General features: G+C 51.1%; 1 protein-coding gene and 2 pseudogenes across 1 annotated transcript; all 3 read right to left on the bottom strand.

Annotated features, from left to right (window-relative positions):
* Nucleotides 1-3,361: 3,361 nt before the first annotated feature.
* On the bottom strand, nucleotides 3,362-12,378 carry LOC149358939 (cyclin-dependent kinase 1 pseudogene; annotated as a pseudogene).
* LOC149358940 (kelch-like protein 10) lies at nucleotides 3,972-5,666 on the bottom strand (annotated as a pseudogene).
* Nucleotides 12,379-12,887: 509 nt separating the features above from the next.
* Nucleotides 12,888-14,579, bottom strand: LOC149358938 (kelch-like protein 10). The gene has a single exon (XM_089568939.1). It carries the CDS (start codon nucleotides 14,577-14,579, stop codon nucleotides 12,888-12,890), a length of 1,692 nt encoding a protein of 563 aa, XP_089425065.1.
* Between the last annotated feature and the right edge of the window lie 1,674 nt (nucleotides 14,580-16,253).

Genomic DNA, 16,253 nt, shown 5'->3' with positions numbered 1-16,253 from the left:
GACACCTCGAAACTGCTCCTTTACAAAGACCGCCTATAATTTCCGCGCCAGCCCCTGCGTTTGAGGCCACCCTCAACTGCAAGCATTATTTGTTTGCCTACCGCTTTTCTGTCCGAAAACTAGGTACTGAAAAGCTTGATGGTCGTCATGTGAGGCACCAGAAAACTTTCGCAGCGATTGATGTTCCTGCGACGCTGCCTGGCCACTTAAACTGGCCATCTACAGCCAGATGCGGCCACGGGAGGCCTGTAGTGTAGTCTGCCAATAGTCATAACGTAACAACTTCGTTCTCTGGAATTGGAATACACATTCTTGTCTATAACATGGGTTGTTTTGCGTTGCGACTTGAGAGCGCTCTTCGCAACAACCTGCATGGTCGGCTTAGGACATGCGCCGAAACGGAAACAAGTGATCGCCACAACGTACTCGGAATGCGTCCTCTGATCGTCTAAGCGGAATGAAGCCGCCACCGCCACTCCCTAATTGCCATGTCAGCGTTCTGTAGTTGGGACCACACCGCAAGCGACTGTCCACAAATCTTTAGACCTCCGAAAAGAATTTCTGAGTATCTATAGCAGAAAAAGATCACCCAGAGCTCATCCCCTCATGTGGCGAATGCCAACGCTTGGAAACACTTGCCTGAATTCCTTGGCACACGCCGTCCTTCCCGCTCGTCGGGCTACTCGCGCACCTAACGTCTTTGCTTCGCTTCGCGACCGCTAACTTTGAGGTCGTGGCGTTCCTTGCGTTTGCACGCCGCGACCCGAGCCCGTACCTTGAGGTCATTCCAGTTTCCGAGCCCGCACCTCAGAGTCCTCACGAGCTGCTAGTTTGCAAGCGGCGCTTCGTTGTTGCCTTGCGCGCTTTTGAAGCTCTGGTAAAAGATTATGGACGGATGAAAAACTTTATTTACATAAGAGAGAGGCTGCGCACTTTTTCTGGCCGGAGCCCTCAGTCCAAGGCACCGCTTGCGATGGAGATGGCTCAGGCGCAGTCGATCAGTCTCTATAGCTGGTTGTCCAAACCCGCCTAAAGCCGCCTCCCAGGAATCAGGGGAGGGATTAGGGATCTCGTCTACTCCACAAGGAGGGAAGTATCATTCCCACTTTTGGTGGTAGAGGCCTGTAACGAACGTTCTTTTCCTGAGGCGTCAGAATCCTCAGGTTTCAAGCTGGTGGTCCAGCAACGCCGCGTGCGTCTCGAGCACAAACTTTCTCACGTCATCGTTACGCATCGTCCATGACATTGGACTCGCAGCGACTGACCTACCACGTTGGCGCTTTGGGTTGTGCGAAAATTGAAATAAAAATCTGCTACATGGACGGCTTGAGGCTGTAAAGGATGAGGGGTGGGGGAATTATAGTGCCCGGCTATGCATTCGTCTCGCATACGAAGCGCCACAACGCACCCAGTGCCTCTCTACGCCGCCCGGGCGGCCGAATCCGGTCTCCACGGTGCAGCGGACTGCTATTTTCAAGGCCTGGGCACTATCACACGAAGTGACGTATCGTCACGGTCTCTTCATGCCTGCAGGCAAAGCACCTTAACGGTGGTGATGTTTCTAGATAGCAGTCAATGTTCTTCGTGCGGGATCGTTCTGAGCGCACGGCGCGCCTGCGGTGACGACGTTGTGTGTGTAGGCGTATGCAGATAGTGTCCGCGTGGCAAACCCCGCGTGGGAAACCCGGGGGTGTGGAGTCATCGCATTTACGAGCGTTTAAGAGGAGCTCCTTTCATCTTTGTTGATGGCGGCGTCACCCTTCATCACCAAAAGTTTTCGGGAGCATGATCGGCGCCGTCAGGCCCCCGCGCTGGGAGTGGTGTATAGTGTAGCCCTGCTTTCCAGCCCGTGGGTCCGTTCGTTGCCAAGCTGTCCCTCGAGTCCCGGAACACGGAGTGGTGTTACGGTGGCTCCGGAATCCCTCTAAAGCTGCACGTGTCTGACGTCGAGCGCGGTGCTGTGTTTCTTGGTGGACCAATAAGGCGCCTGAAGGCTTCCGTGCAGTTTGTCGTAATTTCAGCAGGGTTTGTTTGGGGCCCAGTTGGCCCATAATTTAAAAACGGGATTTTGCCGTGCAACACTTCAACACAGCGCCTGTCCGATCTCATTTCGTGTTCGTGGGTTGAAGTGTTGCGCTGCAAAATCCCGTTTTTACGCTTGTCAGTATGTGAATCTGTTCAGGATGGTCGGCTCCGCGACTAACCGCCGCGGTAGCTCAGTGGGCAAAGAGTGCGTGAGGGTATCTGGCTTGCTCGTAGCTGCTTCGGCACAGGTGGTGACTGTTACCTGGGCCTATTTCCACATTTTCATTTCACTTGTCTTTGAACTTTCTTCTACCCCCATGCGGCAGTGTTAATGGCCCGGTTGAGGCCAGTCGACGAACCCATTATACTTCTCTCTTGTGAGGTGGTCACGTGGTCGCGTACGCCCGGCTGCAGATGCGGACCGCACACACCAAAGGAGCGTGCCAATAACAGCTAAAACAGTAAAATTCAACGTTCAAAGCACTAGAGCCTGACTTTTAACATATGCAACCTCCTCCTCCCAACCTTCCCCTCTCATACTGCCTCGTATCATTGTAGTGTCCGTTCGTTCGCGCAAGGCCGCAGGAAAGGGGTGTTATCATTTGTGTTCGTGACGCGAGAAGCGACCGTACTAATCTCGATTGATCACAACCATGCCGAGCTGCATCTACGTGTTTTCAGATTACTCTAGATGATCTCGACCTGTTATCTCGAAGTTTCGTTGCCGGCTTTAAATTGAACGATGCCGCGAGCAGCGGCCATTTGTAGTTCGACGACTGATGAGCACGTTTGTTGCTTACTAAGTTCATCTGTTTTGTTGTATTTTCTATGCTATGACAGACAAAATAAACTTCTCTTTCTACGCCGCCGCCGAGTGATTCAGTTCTTTTACGGGCGCAAGTCAGCCCAAATAAAGAGCTTCATTTGCAAGTTTTGCTGCTGTCTTCCTGACTGCTGGATTGCCGTCACTACAACGTGACAATATAGTGCTTCACTGTGCAAGACAAACCAGCAAACTTCAAGTTTTTAGCCTTGTAAACTTCTTTTTAATCCTACACGCAAGCTAGCAGAACCCGCCGTTTATTCACGCAAGCGCCATGAGAATTTAACACAAGCACGCCAACACATGCACACGTGTCCGAACACCCGTTTCGCACACATTCATTTTGAAGACATCACAAAAAAAAACGCTAACAGAATGCTACCTGTTCCCACGTTATAGGCTGTCCCCGCTCCGCCAAACCTCCATCCTCTTACGATGAACGTGAAGGTAAATAAGTGCTGTTAGCCGGTAGGCAGTCCCCTCTATAGTGACCCAGGCTTGCCTATGCTTGGTCTAGTCGGTGATGTACTCGTGCCTGATGGCTTCCTGTGCCGAAATCCTCTTTTTCGGGTCGTAGATAAGCATCCTCGTGAGCAGGTCGACACCGCTGCTTTCCAAGTCTGGCAGAAGGTCGGCTAAAACGCTCCCGCGCCACATGGGGAAGGTCGTCTTGTAGACTGGAAGCTTCACCACATCGGGCCATATCTCCGGCGTCGTCGGCGTGCCCAGAATGCTTTACAAGTGAAATAGCTGGTCTATCTCGGAGTCTCCAGGGAAGAGCACCTTGCGGGTGGCCATCTCGAAGAAGATGTACCCAATGCTCCAGAGGTCGACAGGCGTCAAGTAGAACTGGGAGCCCCGGAGGAAAAAATGCAGCCCTCCTGGGAAGGTTTTCAACTTAGCTATTAAATAAAGTTCAGTCTCTCTATCTCTCTGGTGATCTTTAATATACGGCAGCCATTGCTTGCAGCTGTTGTGCCCGGACAAAAACAAAAAAAATACCATGACTTTGACGACGAGAACCGCAAATGTAGGCGTTAAATGCCTCATGGCGTTAAAAAAAAAAGTAAACGCTATATAGAACGTTTTAACTTATCATTGAATTTCTTGCTACTCAGAGCTTTCACAACACGGCGCAAGCAAATTTCGAGCCCATGTGGTTAGGCCTGTTGATGTAGTCCTTGGCATTAGGCAAGTTCCTCAGCACACAGGCCGAATAAAACCACCGCGGAGGCGCGTAACCCGGAACCGCGTGCCACTTCCGGTCGTCGCCCGAGAAATACTCGAGGCAGCGCTTGTAGTCCTTCTGGTTGGCCTCGCCGATGGCGTAGATCCTGTCGTCCAGGACAACCGCCACGACCTTGTCCGTAAAGGTCTTGGTCTTGGAGCCCTTGGACCACTTGCCACTCTTTGGGTCGTAGATCTTGCAGATGTTCGCCTTGCACGATAGGCCACCCACCACGTAGATTTTGTCTCTGTACGTTACCAGGCTGTGGAAGACCCGTTCGGTTTTCATAGGAGCTAGAACAGTCCACCTGTCGGTCACGGGATCATACGCTTCTGCGGACCGAAGTATATCTTCGGTGGACAAACCGCCCACTATGTAGACACGTCCCGCACAAGAGGTGGCGCTGGCGCCGAGCCGAGGGTGGTTCATGCGACCTACAGTTCGCCACGAGTCCGTGACCGTGTCGTATTCTTCGGCCGTGTCAAGCGCGACGATCCCGTTGGGTGAGCCGCCGATACAGTAAACGCGGTGATCGAGAACGGCTATGCCAAAGAACGCCCGCAGATGCTTCATGGGCGTGATGGGAACCCACTTTACGGAGACCGCGTCGAAACAGTAGCAGAACGGGCTCAGCTTGCCGATGTCGGCACCCATGACGTAGATTCTGTGTCCCACAGAGACGCACTGCAGGCCGAAGACTAGATCCTGCCTGAAGTCAGTTTGCACAGTGTTCCATTCGTTGGTCTTGTGGTCGTATACTTCCCAGGTGTTGCTCTTATATCCGCGGTGAATCCCGCCGTAGACGAACATGACATCAGCTGGCACTCGTTGCACGAATAAGCTGCGGCTCGGATCTAAAATGGGCGCGTCGTGTTCAGACTGCTGAATCCTGTGACAGCGCTTGACGATCGTCTTGCAGAGAGGGTTGTTGGAGACTAGCGAGTTCCGCATGACAACCTTTCTCAAGTAGCTCCCCTTCATAAGACAGAGCCGGATGTGCGGCAGTAGCCTATTTAAGCACATTCTCCGCTCTTTGAGACTCGCCTTGATTCAGAACACGGTGGCTTCCCAGACGATCTCTTCCCTCTGTACCTTGAGATCGTCCGACGCCAACAAGCTCTCGAGGTTCTGCAGGCTCAACCTGTGGAAGTCGCCTTTGTCCGCGTACACCCGCTCGAAATTGTCCAGCATGAAACGGAGCGCCTGCTTGTGTAATGGTTCCAGGTGAAAGAAGAGCGCCATTTCGAGGACCATGACGCAGTTCTCCACGTCCAAGTTTCGCGACATGAACGCACAGCACTCACTGAGCAGGCCATGGACGAGCAACTGGTCCGCGGCGACGGTGAGGTCTTCGACATTGTCGGCCGTGATCGCCGCGTCGCCGACGCTCGCGTAATTCACGACGGCCTTCAGCGCCTCCTTGCTTACCCCGGGGATGAGGAAGTCACCTCGACTCGCCTGGGACAGCGGCCCGTTGAAGAGCGCGTCGAAGTACTCGCTGCAGGCGCTAAGGTTCTCCTTGAGCGCGGCGAAGCACCCGCCATCGGAGGTTCGCAGAAGGGCCACTGGGGTCGGGGCAGCATCGCTCATGACTCGAGGAGTCGCGTCCGACGGCTGCTCTGTACGGCGAGTTCTGGCGGTCAGTGTCTCCCGTTGCCGCTTTGTTTACCGCGACGGGCAGCAGGTCAGAATCCAAGTGCCGGAGGAATGTGAGTCGAGGGATGAACTCGCCTTTGTCTCTTGGTGAACGCGCAAGCTGTGAAATCCAGAGGAGCGAGAATTTAGACGCGTCGTAAATAGAATTTAGTCTTGCTTCCCGGGGTCTCGTGGTGATCGCAGCGAGTGCGAAGGGTGGGCCCAAGGCGCAAAGCGCGCGCGAATGTTGGTGTAAGTGAAAGCAAGGAAGTTTCGCTTAATCTCAAATTTTGGGGGGCTGTTCTTGTGTAGGTGACGGAGTCATTAAGTGAACGCGCTGCTGGCAGTCCCACCAAAATGCTGCAGCAGTCGCTGCTTTAATTTTATTAAAGTTGCGCTTGCTACATTCGCCTTTGTCGCTGCGCTGTTGCATTTAAAAATTACGTCCCGATTGAGCGAACTTTCTGTTCTGCTGCAGCAAAGGATGCTGCGCTAGGTTGTCTCCGTAAGATAGATCAGAATCCGTCTGAAACAGAAGCAGACTGAGTTTTCTTACGAATAGTTTGCCATTATTTGTCTCTTCTTTTTTGCGTGTGATTGTCAGTCCTCGCGCCGAGTGTCAAGAGCGTCGTTTTCTTCCTGCACACTCGAGTTTCTTTTGCTTCTCCTGTTTGAATTTGTAGATGATGTTGATGAAAACATTTCAATTATACCTAAAATTGGCGGTCGGCCTCGTATTCCGGGAGGCCATTGGATCTTGCAGCTGCATTTTCCCTTTCGGTCAGGTCCAGATGAATTTTGTGGTCTAAACTGGACAGCAATTCCTCCAACAGCTCATTAGTCTGTTCTTCTATCCCTTCTACTTTCATGTTGTCTTAGTGGGCCCAAACTATGTGGTATAGCTCCGCGTCTATGCCACAGTCACTCATAGTACTCTTGTGACTCACAGTCCTCTGAGTAGATCACGTCGTGTTTTTGGGCTTGAGTTCGTGTTCAGTTCAAGTCTGTTGTAGACTGCTGTAGATTGGTTAATTTGTAGATTTGTAGACTGTTTTTCATTCTATTTTTTCTCTAAAACCCCTTCTTAATATTAGGCTTTCAATTCTTCGTTGTCTGACCAGTCGCCCTTGTTTGTATATGCACCATCTTTTCAAGTGTACAGCAGCAGGCTACCGTCCGAGCCGCCTATATATTTCTTTCTGCTTTCCATCAACGCAACTATCGCATCGTGCAGATCCATTTAAAGAAAGCAAGCGATAAAGCCAAGCGGCAACCTTCAGAATTTTCTCGCCGTGTGATCTTCGGCAGTAAAGTGCATACACGAATTGAAGCGCACCCGGGTGATGTGGAAAGCAGCGTGCAACTGCCTTGAACGGACGTCAAACAAGCGGCAGTATTGAGCCCTTAATTTAATTTACCTTGCGATCCAGCACCTGAGTGTCCGCTTCGTTTTCATTCTGGTGGACCGTGCATGTACAAAGCTTAAATGGTAATGCATGCCGCTGCCAAAAATTTTGTAATAACGAAGAAAAAGTTACAGTGAAACCGTAACTCAGGCAAGATTCAACGGAGTGACCAGACACCTCTAATGGGAATGTATGTACAGGACAGGAACGAGTGCAGAAATGAGAAAAGAAGCAAACTTTACGCAAGAGTGAACGAAAGGAAGTGAAACTGAACGAATGACAAAGACAAACCCCTAAGCACACGTTCGATATGGAGTGTCGCTGATTTAAGTAGCAGGTCAAAGCAACATTAATGCACGTGCAGTTTTCTGCTGGACAGCTCGTTAACCCTTTGGCAGGCACAATAAATGATTGGCTTGCTGTCACGACGGATATCGCCGACTTTACGGACAAAACGACTTCGACGCACATGGAAACAACCGCAATTACTTCCAATTAAGCTGCATTTTTATTTTCTCCGCCTCAGCACTCACAAAAGGCAGTCGCCGGCGTCTGCAAAAAAAAAAAAAATTGTTTCTTACGTTAGGGTTGAGTTGAGTAGAGTTGTTGTATGCTGCAAGTGGGCTCCTGTCCTCTTGAAGGAAGCGAACATCACATACCGTCACATACACATACACACACATACCGTCACATACATACGCTAGGGTCTCGTAGTGATTCCCTTTTGTGCTCATCGAGATGGCGCATTGCCAGAGTGAGCAACATAAAATGTCTTCTTTACATCAGACATATGCAGCTCACTCAGGCCACGAAATTGGTAGACAACTTAATTTAGACAATTACATAAAGCAAATATCACAACTGCACCAAAACCGGATCTAAAAAAGCCCTGGAAACTAACAACGTCTCGATTTTTACTGAAGTTTTTGTCTTCCTCAGTCCAAATATATAGGTCGGGGTAAGAAAGAGGAAGGCGGTAAAAATAGAGAATTGAGAAATGCACTACCTTTTTAAAAAATCTTCTTTGCTACATCACCATTACCTTTTCGTTTATATTTTTTCCATCTGTTCTCGCGGGCTCTACACCAATCTCAAACCACTTCCCCATCGTGGGTACGCACCATATGAAATCAGATCAAAAGCAACAGGTTGTTTTTCCGGCCCCTTTTCGCTCTGTGGTGCCGACTAGCAAACCACACGACTGCTGTAGCTGCGGCACATCTGCGGCGCGCTTGTGACACTGCAGACCACGGCACATCGCCATCATGTGTTGAAGTGGGTTAGTTGGTACATATCTGAATGCAAACATAACAGACTTTCCATTCTCTGTGCTTTTTTATTCTGCTTGAGTAGCTCTGTTTGCATGCAACTAAGCAGCATGGTCATCATTCGAAGATTTATTCCTAAAAAGAACCGGCTTGCATCCGGGATTCGTATCCAAGGTAAAGGTATACCAACGAGAGTGCTCAGTTTTAACTTATGGTACGTAAAGTTCTCTTGAGCACCCTGCCTGAAAAAAAAAAAACTGGCTGCTAAGATGCACGAATGGCTGGTCACAATACGACCAGCCCTCCCATTCGGCATTTGTCAGCAGCTTTCTTTACACCTCGAAACTGCTCCTTGACAAAGACCACCTAATTTCCGCGTCAGCGCCCGGCGTTTGAGGCCACCCTCAACTGCACGCGTTATTTGTATGCCTACCGCTTTTCTGTCCGAAAACTAGGTACCGAAAAGCTTGATGGTCGTCAAGTGAGGCACCAGAAAGCACTCACAGCGGCTGATGTTCCTGCGACCCCTGCCCGGCTACTTCAACTGGCCATCTACAGCCAGATGCGGCCACCGAAGGCCTGTAGTGTAGTCTGCCAACAGCCGTAACGCAACAACCTCGTTCTCTGGAATTGGAATATACATTCTTGTCTATAACATCAGATTTTTATCGTTGCGACTTGCCACCGCTCTTCGCAACAACCTGCATGGTCGTTTTAGGACATGCGCGGAAACGGAAATAAATGATCGCCACAACGTACTCGGAATGCGTCCTCTGACCGTCTAAGCGGAAGGAAGCCACACCGCCACTCCCTAGCTAATTGCCAAGTCAGCGTTATGTAGTTGGGACCACCTCGCAAGCGACCCTCCACAAACGTTTAGAACTCCGAAAAGCATTTCTGAGTATCTTTAGCAGAAAAAGATCGCCCAGAGCTCATCCCCTCATGTGGCGAAATTCAATGCTTTTAAACGCTTGCCTGAATTCATTGGGTCACACCGTCCTTCCCGCTCGTCGGGCTACTCGCGCACCTAACGTATTTGCTTCGCTTCGCGACCGCTAACTTTCAGGTCGTGGCGTTACTTGCGTTTGCACGCCGCGACCCAAGCTCGTACCTTGTGGCCATGCCAGTTTCCGAGCCCGCACCTCAGGGTCCTCACGAGCCGCTAGTTTGCAAGCGGCACCTCGTTGTTGCCGCGCGCTTTTGAAGCTCTGGTAAAAGATTATGGACGGATGAAATGAAAAACTTTATTTACTTTAGATAGAGGTTGCGCACTTTTTCTGGTCGGAGCCCTCAGTCTAAGGCACCGCTTGCGATGACGATGGCTCAGGCGCAGTTGATCTGTCTCTGTAGCTGGTTGTCCAAACCCGCCCAAAGCCGCCACCCAAAAATCAGGGGAGGGATTAGGGATCTGGTCTACTCCACAAGGAAAGAAGGATCATTCCCGCTTTTGGTGGTAGAGGCCTGTAACGAACGCTCTTTCCCTGAGGCGTCAGAATCCTCAGGTTCCAAGCTGGTGGTCCAGCAGCGCCGCGTGCGTCTCGAGCGCGAGCGTTCTCAGGGCATCGTTCCGTATCGTCCGTGACACTCGACTCGCAGCGACTGACCTACCAGGTAGGCGCTTTGGGTTGTGCGACAATTGAAATAAAAATCTGCTACATGGACGGCTTGAGGCCGCAAAGGATGAGGGATGGGGGAATTATAAGTGGCCGGCTATGCATTCGTCTCGCATACGAAGCGCCACAATGCACCCAGTGCCTCTCTACGCCGCCATGACGGTGAAATCCGGTTTCCACGGTTCTGCGGACTGCTATTTTCAATGTCTGGGCACTATCACACGAAGTGACGTATCGTCACGGTCTCTTCATGCCTGCAGGCGAAGCACCTTAATGGTGGTGATGTTTCTAGATAGCAGTCACTGTTCTTGTTGCTGGATCGTTCTGCGCCCACGGCGCGCATGCGGCGACAATGTTGTGTGTGTAGGCGTATGCAGATCGTTTCCGCGTGGCAAACCTTGCGTGGGAAACCCGCGGGTTGGTGGTCATCGCATTTACGAGTGTTTAAGAGAAGCTCCTTTCATCTCTGTTGATGGCGGCGTCACCCTTCTTCATCAAATTTTTCGGGAGCATGATCGGCGACGTCATGTCCCCGCGCTGTAAGCGGTGTATAGTGCAGCCTTGCTTTCAACCTCGTGGGCCCGTTCGTTGTCAAGGTGTCCCTCGTATCCCGGAACACGGAGCGGTGTTACGTTGGCTCCGGAATCTCTCTAAAGCTGCACGTGTCCGATGTCGTGCGCGGTGCTGTGCCTTCTTGGTGGACCAATAAGACGCCTGAAGTCTTCAGTGCAGTCTGTCGCAATTTCAGGAGGGTTTGTTTGGGGCCCAGTTGGCTCATAATTTAAAAACGCGATTTTGTCGCGCAACACTTCAACACAGCGCCTGTCAAGTCGCTTTTCGTGTTGGTGGGTTGAAGTGTTGCGCTGCAAAATCCCGTTTTTACGCCTGTTAGTAAGTGAGTCTGTTGGCAGTTTCGTTCAGGATGGTCGGCTGCGTGACTGCCCGCCGCGGTATCGCAGTGGGCAAAGAGTGCGTGAGGGTATCTGATTTTTTCGTAGCTGCATCGGCACAGGTGGTGACTGTTCCCTGGGGCTATTTCCACATTTTCCTTTCACTTGTCTTTGAACTTTCTTCTACCCCCATGCGGCAGTGTTAATGGCTTGGTTGAGGCCAGTTGACGAACCCTTGATACTTCTCTCTTGTGATGGTGGTCACGTGGTCGCGTACTCCCGGGTAGAGATGCGGACCGCACACACCAAGTGATTGTGCCAATAACAGCTAAAACAGTAAAATTCGACGTTCGAAGGACTAGAGCCCGACTTTTAACATGCGCAGCCTCCCCCCCAACCTTCATCTCTCATTCCAGTCCGCTCTCATCAGTCAAGCAGGACTGATAGCATGTACAAATAAATATAGTGCTTCACTGTGCAAGACAAGCCAGCAAACTTCAGGTTTTTAGCCTTGTAAACTTCTTTTTAATTCTACACTGAAGCTAGCAGAACACGCCGTTGATTCACGCAAGCGCCACGTGAATTTAACACAAGCACACCAACACATGCAAACGAGTCCGAACACCCGTTTCGCACACATTCTTTTTGAAGACATCACAAAAAAAAGCGCTAACAGAATGCTACCTGTTCCCACGTTATAGGCTGTCCCCGCTCCACAAAAACTCCATGCTCTTACGATGAACGTGAAGGTAAAGGAGTGCTGTCAGCAGGTAGGCAGTCCCCTCTCGAGTGACCCAGGCTTGCCTATGCTTGCTCTAGTCGGTGATGTACCCATGCCTGATGGCTTCCTGTGCCGAAATCCTCTTTTTGCGGTCGTAGATAAGCATCCTGGTGAGCACGTCGACCCCGCTGCTTTGCAGGTCTATCAGAAGGTCGGCTAACACGCTCCCACGCCACATGGGGAAAGTCGTCTTCTACGCTGGGAAGTTCACCACATCAGGCCAAGTCTCCGGCGTCGGCGTGCCCAGAATGCGGAACATGCGAAACAGCTGGTCGATCTCGGAGTCGCCAGGGAAGAGCACCTTGCGGGTGGCCATCTCGAAGAAGATGCACCCAATTCTCCAGAGGTCGATGGTCATCGAGTAGAACTGGGAGCCCAGGAGAACCTCAGGGGCCCAGTACCGAAGGGTCAGAACCTCGTGAGTAAGAACAGGGGTGGGTACGCCCACAGTGCCGCACAGGCCAAAGTCGGCCAGCTTGATCGTGCCCTTCAGATCGAGGAGCAGGTTTCGCGGCTTCAGGTCCCGGTGAATCACCCGCCGCTCGTGGCAAAACAGGATGGCAGCAATGATCTGTCGCACGTAGTTCTTAAGCACTTGACTGCTGAGCCTTTCGGACTTGGGCAGTTCGTCCAGGTACTTCCGGAGATCCATGGGAAAGTTCTCAAGCACAAGGCAGATGCACTTGGAGTAGTTCTTGGAGTAGCGCATACGAACTTTTGTCATATCACAAAAGTCCGTTCCTCCTCCTCTTAGGCCAGTATATGTTTGCGCTCAGAAGACCACACAGTGCGAGATGTTGACAAATGTAATGCATTTCTGTATTAAGATGGCTCCTTTGTCGAATAGCCCTGTGGGGAACGCTTGAGGGCTGGCTCTTTGACTAAGAGGCCCTCCCGGGAAGGTTTTGAACTTTGCTGCTCCTTTGTCCAATAGCCCTATGGGGAACGCTTTAGGGCTGGCTCTTTGACTAAGAAGCCCTCCCGGGAAGGTTTTGAACTTTGCTATTAAATAAAGTTCATTCTCTCTATCTCTCTGGTGATCTTTAATATACGTCCCATGGCTTACAGCTGTTGTGCCCGGACAAAAACAAAAAATACCATGACTTTGACGCCGAGAACCGCAAATGTAGGCGTTAAATGCATCATTGCGTTAAAAAAAAAGTAAACGCTATATAGAACGTTTTAACTTGTCATTGAATTTCTTCCTACTCAGAGCTTTCACAACACGGCGCAAGCAAATTTCGAGCCCATGTGGTTAGGCCTGTTGATGTAGTCCTTGGCATTAGGCAAGTTCCTGAGCACACAGGCCGAGTAAAACCACCGCGGAGGCGTGTAACCCGGAACCGCGTGCCACTTCCGGTCGTCGCCCGAGAAATACTCGAGGCAGCGCTTGTAGTCCTTCTGGTTGGCCTCGCCGATGGCGTAGATCTTGTCGTCTAGGACAACCGCCACGACCTTGTCAGTAAAGCTCTTGGTCTTGGAGCCCTTGGACCACTTGCCACTCTTTGGGTCGTAGACCTCGCAGATGTTCGCCTTGCACGATAGGCCACCCACCACGTAGATTTTGTCTCTGTACGTCACCAGACTGTGGAAGAGCCGTTCGGTCTTCATAGGAGCTACAACAGTCCACCTGTCAGTCACGGGATCATATGCTTCTGCGGACCGAAGTAGGTCTTTGGTGGACAAACCGCCCACTATGTAGACACGTCCCGCACAAGAGGTGGCGCTGGCGCCGAGCCGAGGGTGGTTCATGCTACCTACAGTTCGCCACGAGTCCGTGACCGTGTCGTATTCGGCCGTGTCAAGCGTGACGATCCCGTTCGGCGAGCCGCCGATACAGTAAACGCAGTGATCGAGAACGGCTATGCCAAAGAACGCCCGCAGATGCTTCATGGGCGTTATGGGCAACCACTTTACGGAGACCGCGTCGAAGCAGTAGCAGAACGGGCTCAGATTGGCGATGTCGGCACCCATGACGTAGATTCTGTGTCCCACAGAGACACACTGCAGGCCGAAGACTTGATCCTGCCTGAAGTCCGTTTCCACAGTGTTCCATTCGTTGGTCTTGTGGTCGTATACTTCCCAGGTGTTGCTCTTATATCCGCGGTGAACCCCGCCGTAGACGAACATGATATCAGCTGACACTCGTTGCACGAATAAGCTGCGGCTCGGATTTAAAATGCGCGCGTCGTGTTCAGACTGCTGAATCCTGTGACAGCGCTTGACGATCGTCTTGCGGAGAGGGTTGTTGGCGACGAGCGAGTTCCGCATGACAACCTTTCTCAAGTAGCTTTCCTTCATAAGACAGAGCCGGATGTGCGGCAGCAGCCTGTTTAAGCACATTGTGCGCTCTTTAAGACTCGCCTTGATCCAGAACACGGTGGCTTCCCAGACGACCTCTTCCCTCTGTACCTTGAGCTCGTCCGTTGCCAACAAGCCCTCGAGGTTCTGAAGGCTCAACCTGTGGAAGTCGCCTTTGTCCGCGTACACCCGCTCGAAATTGTCCAGCATGAAACGGAGCGCCTGCTTGTGTAATGGTTCCAGGTGAAAGAAGAGCGCCATCTCGAGGACCATGACGCAGTTCTCCACGTCAACGTTTCGCGACATGAACGCACAGCACTCACTGACCAGACCATTGACGAGCAACTGGTCCGCGGCGACGGTGAGGTCTTCGACATTGTCGGCCGTGATCGCCGCGTCGCCGACGCTTGCGTAATTCACGACGGCCTTCAGCGCCTCCTTGCTTACCCCGGGGATGAGGAAGTCACCTCGACTCGCCTGGGACAGCGGCCCGTTGAAGAGCGCGTCGAAGTACTCGCTGCAGGCGCTGAGGTTCTCCTTGAGCACGGCGAAGCACCCGCCATCGGAGGTTCGTAGAAGGGCCACTGGGGTCGGGGCAGCATCGCTCATGACTCGAGGAGTCGCGTCCGACGGCTGCTCTGTACGGCGAGTTCTGGCGGTCAGTGTCTCCCGTTGCCGCTTTGTTTACCGCGACGGGCAGCAGGTCAGAATCCAAGTGCCGGAGGAATGTGAGTAGAGGGATGAACTCGCCTTTGTCTCTTGGTGAACGCGCAGGCTGTGAAATCCAGAGGAGCGAGAATTTAGACGCGTCGTAAATAGAATGTAGTCTTGCTTCCCGGGGTCTCGTGGTGATCACAGCGAGTGCGAAGGGTGGGCCCAAGGCGCAAAGCGCGCGCGAATGTTGGTGTTAGTGAAAGCAAAGAAGTTTGGCGTAATCTCAAATTTTGAGGGGGGTGTTCTTACATAGGTGACGGAGTCATTAAGCGAACGCGCTGCTGGCAGTCCCACCAGAATGCTGCAGCAGTCGCTGCTTTAATTTTATTAAAGTTGCGCTTGCTACATTCGCCTTTGTCGCTGCGTTGTTCCATTTAAAAGTTACGTCCCGACTGGCTGAACTTTCCGTTCTCCTGCAGCAAAGGATGCTGCGCTAGATTTTCTCCGTACGTTAGATCAGAACCCGTCTGAAACAGAAGCAGACTGATATTACTTACGAATAGTTTGCTATTATTTGTCTCTTCTTTTTTGCGTGTGATTATGTGTCCTCGCGCCGAGTGTCAAGAGCGTCGTTTTCTTCCTGCACACTTGTGTTTCTTTTGCATCTCCTGTTTGAATTTGTAGATGATGATGATGAAAACATTTTTAATTATACTTAAAATTGGCGGTCGGCCTCGTATACCGGGAGGCCATTGAATCTTGCAGCTGCTGTTTCCCTTTCGGTGAGCTCCTGATGAATTTTCTGGTCGAAGCTGGACACCAATTCCTCCCACAGCTCAATAGTTCGTTCTTCTATCCTTTCTGCTTCCGTGTTGTCTTGGTAGGCCCAAACCATGTAGTATAGCTCCGCGTCTATGCCACAGTGTGCGCATTGTTACTCACAGTCTTCTGGGTAGACTGTGTCGTCCTTTTTGGGCTTGAGTTCCTGTTCAGTTCAAGTTAGTTCTAGATTACTGTAGATTTGTTAATTGGTAGATTACTGTTTTTCTTTCTATTTTTCCTTTAAAACTCATTCTTAATATTAGGCTTAAATTCTTCGCTGTCTGGTCAGTCGCCCTTGTGGTATATGCACCATCTTTTCAAGTGTACAGCAGCAGGCTACCGTCCGAGCAGTCTATACATTTCTTTCTGTGTTACATCAGCGCAAATATCGCACCATGCAGATCCATTTAAAGAAAGCAAGCGATAAAGCCAAGCGGCAACCTTGAGAGTTTTCTCGGAGTGTGATCTTCGGCAGTGAAGAGCATACACGAATTGAAGCGTACCCGGGTGATGTGGAAAGCAGCGTGCAACTGTCTTGAACGGACGTCAAACAAGCGGCAGTATTGTGCCCTTAATTTAATTTACCTTGCGATCCAAAGCCTGAGTGTCCACTTCGTTTTCATTCTGGTGGACCGTGCATGTACAAAGCTGAAATGGTAATGCATGCCGCTGCCAAAAATTTTGTATTAACGAAGAAAAAGTTACAGTGAAACCGTAACACAGGCAAGATTCAAAAGAGTGACCAGACACCTCTAATGGGAATAAATGTACAGACAGGAGCGAGTGCGGAAATGAGAAAAGAAGCAA

This window comes from Amblyomma mixtum, chromosome 2, assembly GCF_055824585.1.
Source record: "Amblyomma mixtum isolate Tamu chromosome 2, ASM5582458v1, whole genome shotgun sequence".
Classification (NCBI taxonomy): domain Eukaryota; kingdom Metazoa; phylum Arthropoda; class Arachnida; order Ixodida; family Ixodidae; genus Amblyomma; species Amblyomma mixtum.
Note: the sequence above shows the minus strand (reverse complement) of the source record. Positions and strands in the feature narration are given on the sequence as shown.

What these genes read in the sequence shown, in the direction of transcription:
- LOC149358938 (XM_089568939.1), bottom strand. Translation starts at nt 14,579, where the DNA reads ATGAGCGATGCTGCCCCGACCCCAGTGGCCCTTCTACGAACCTCCGAT.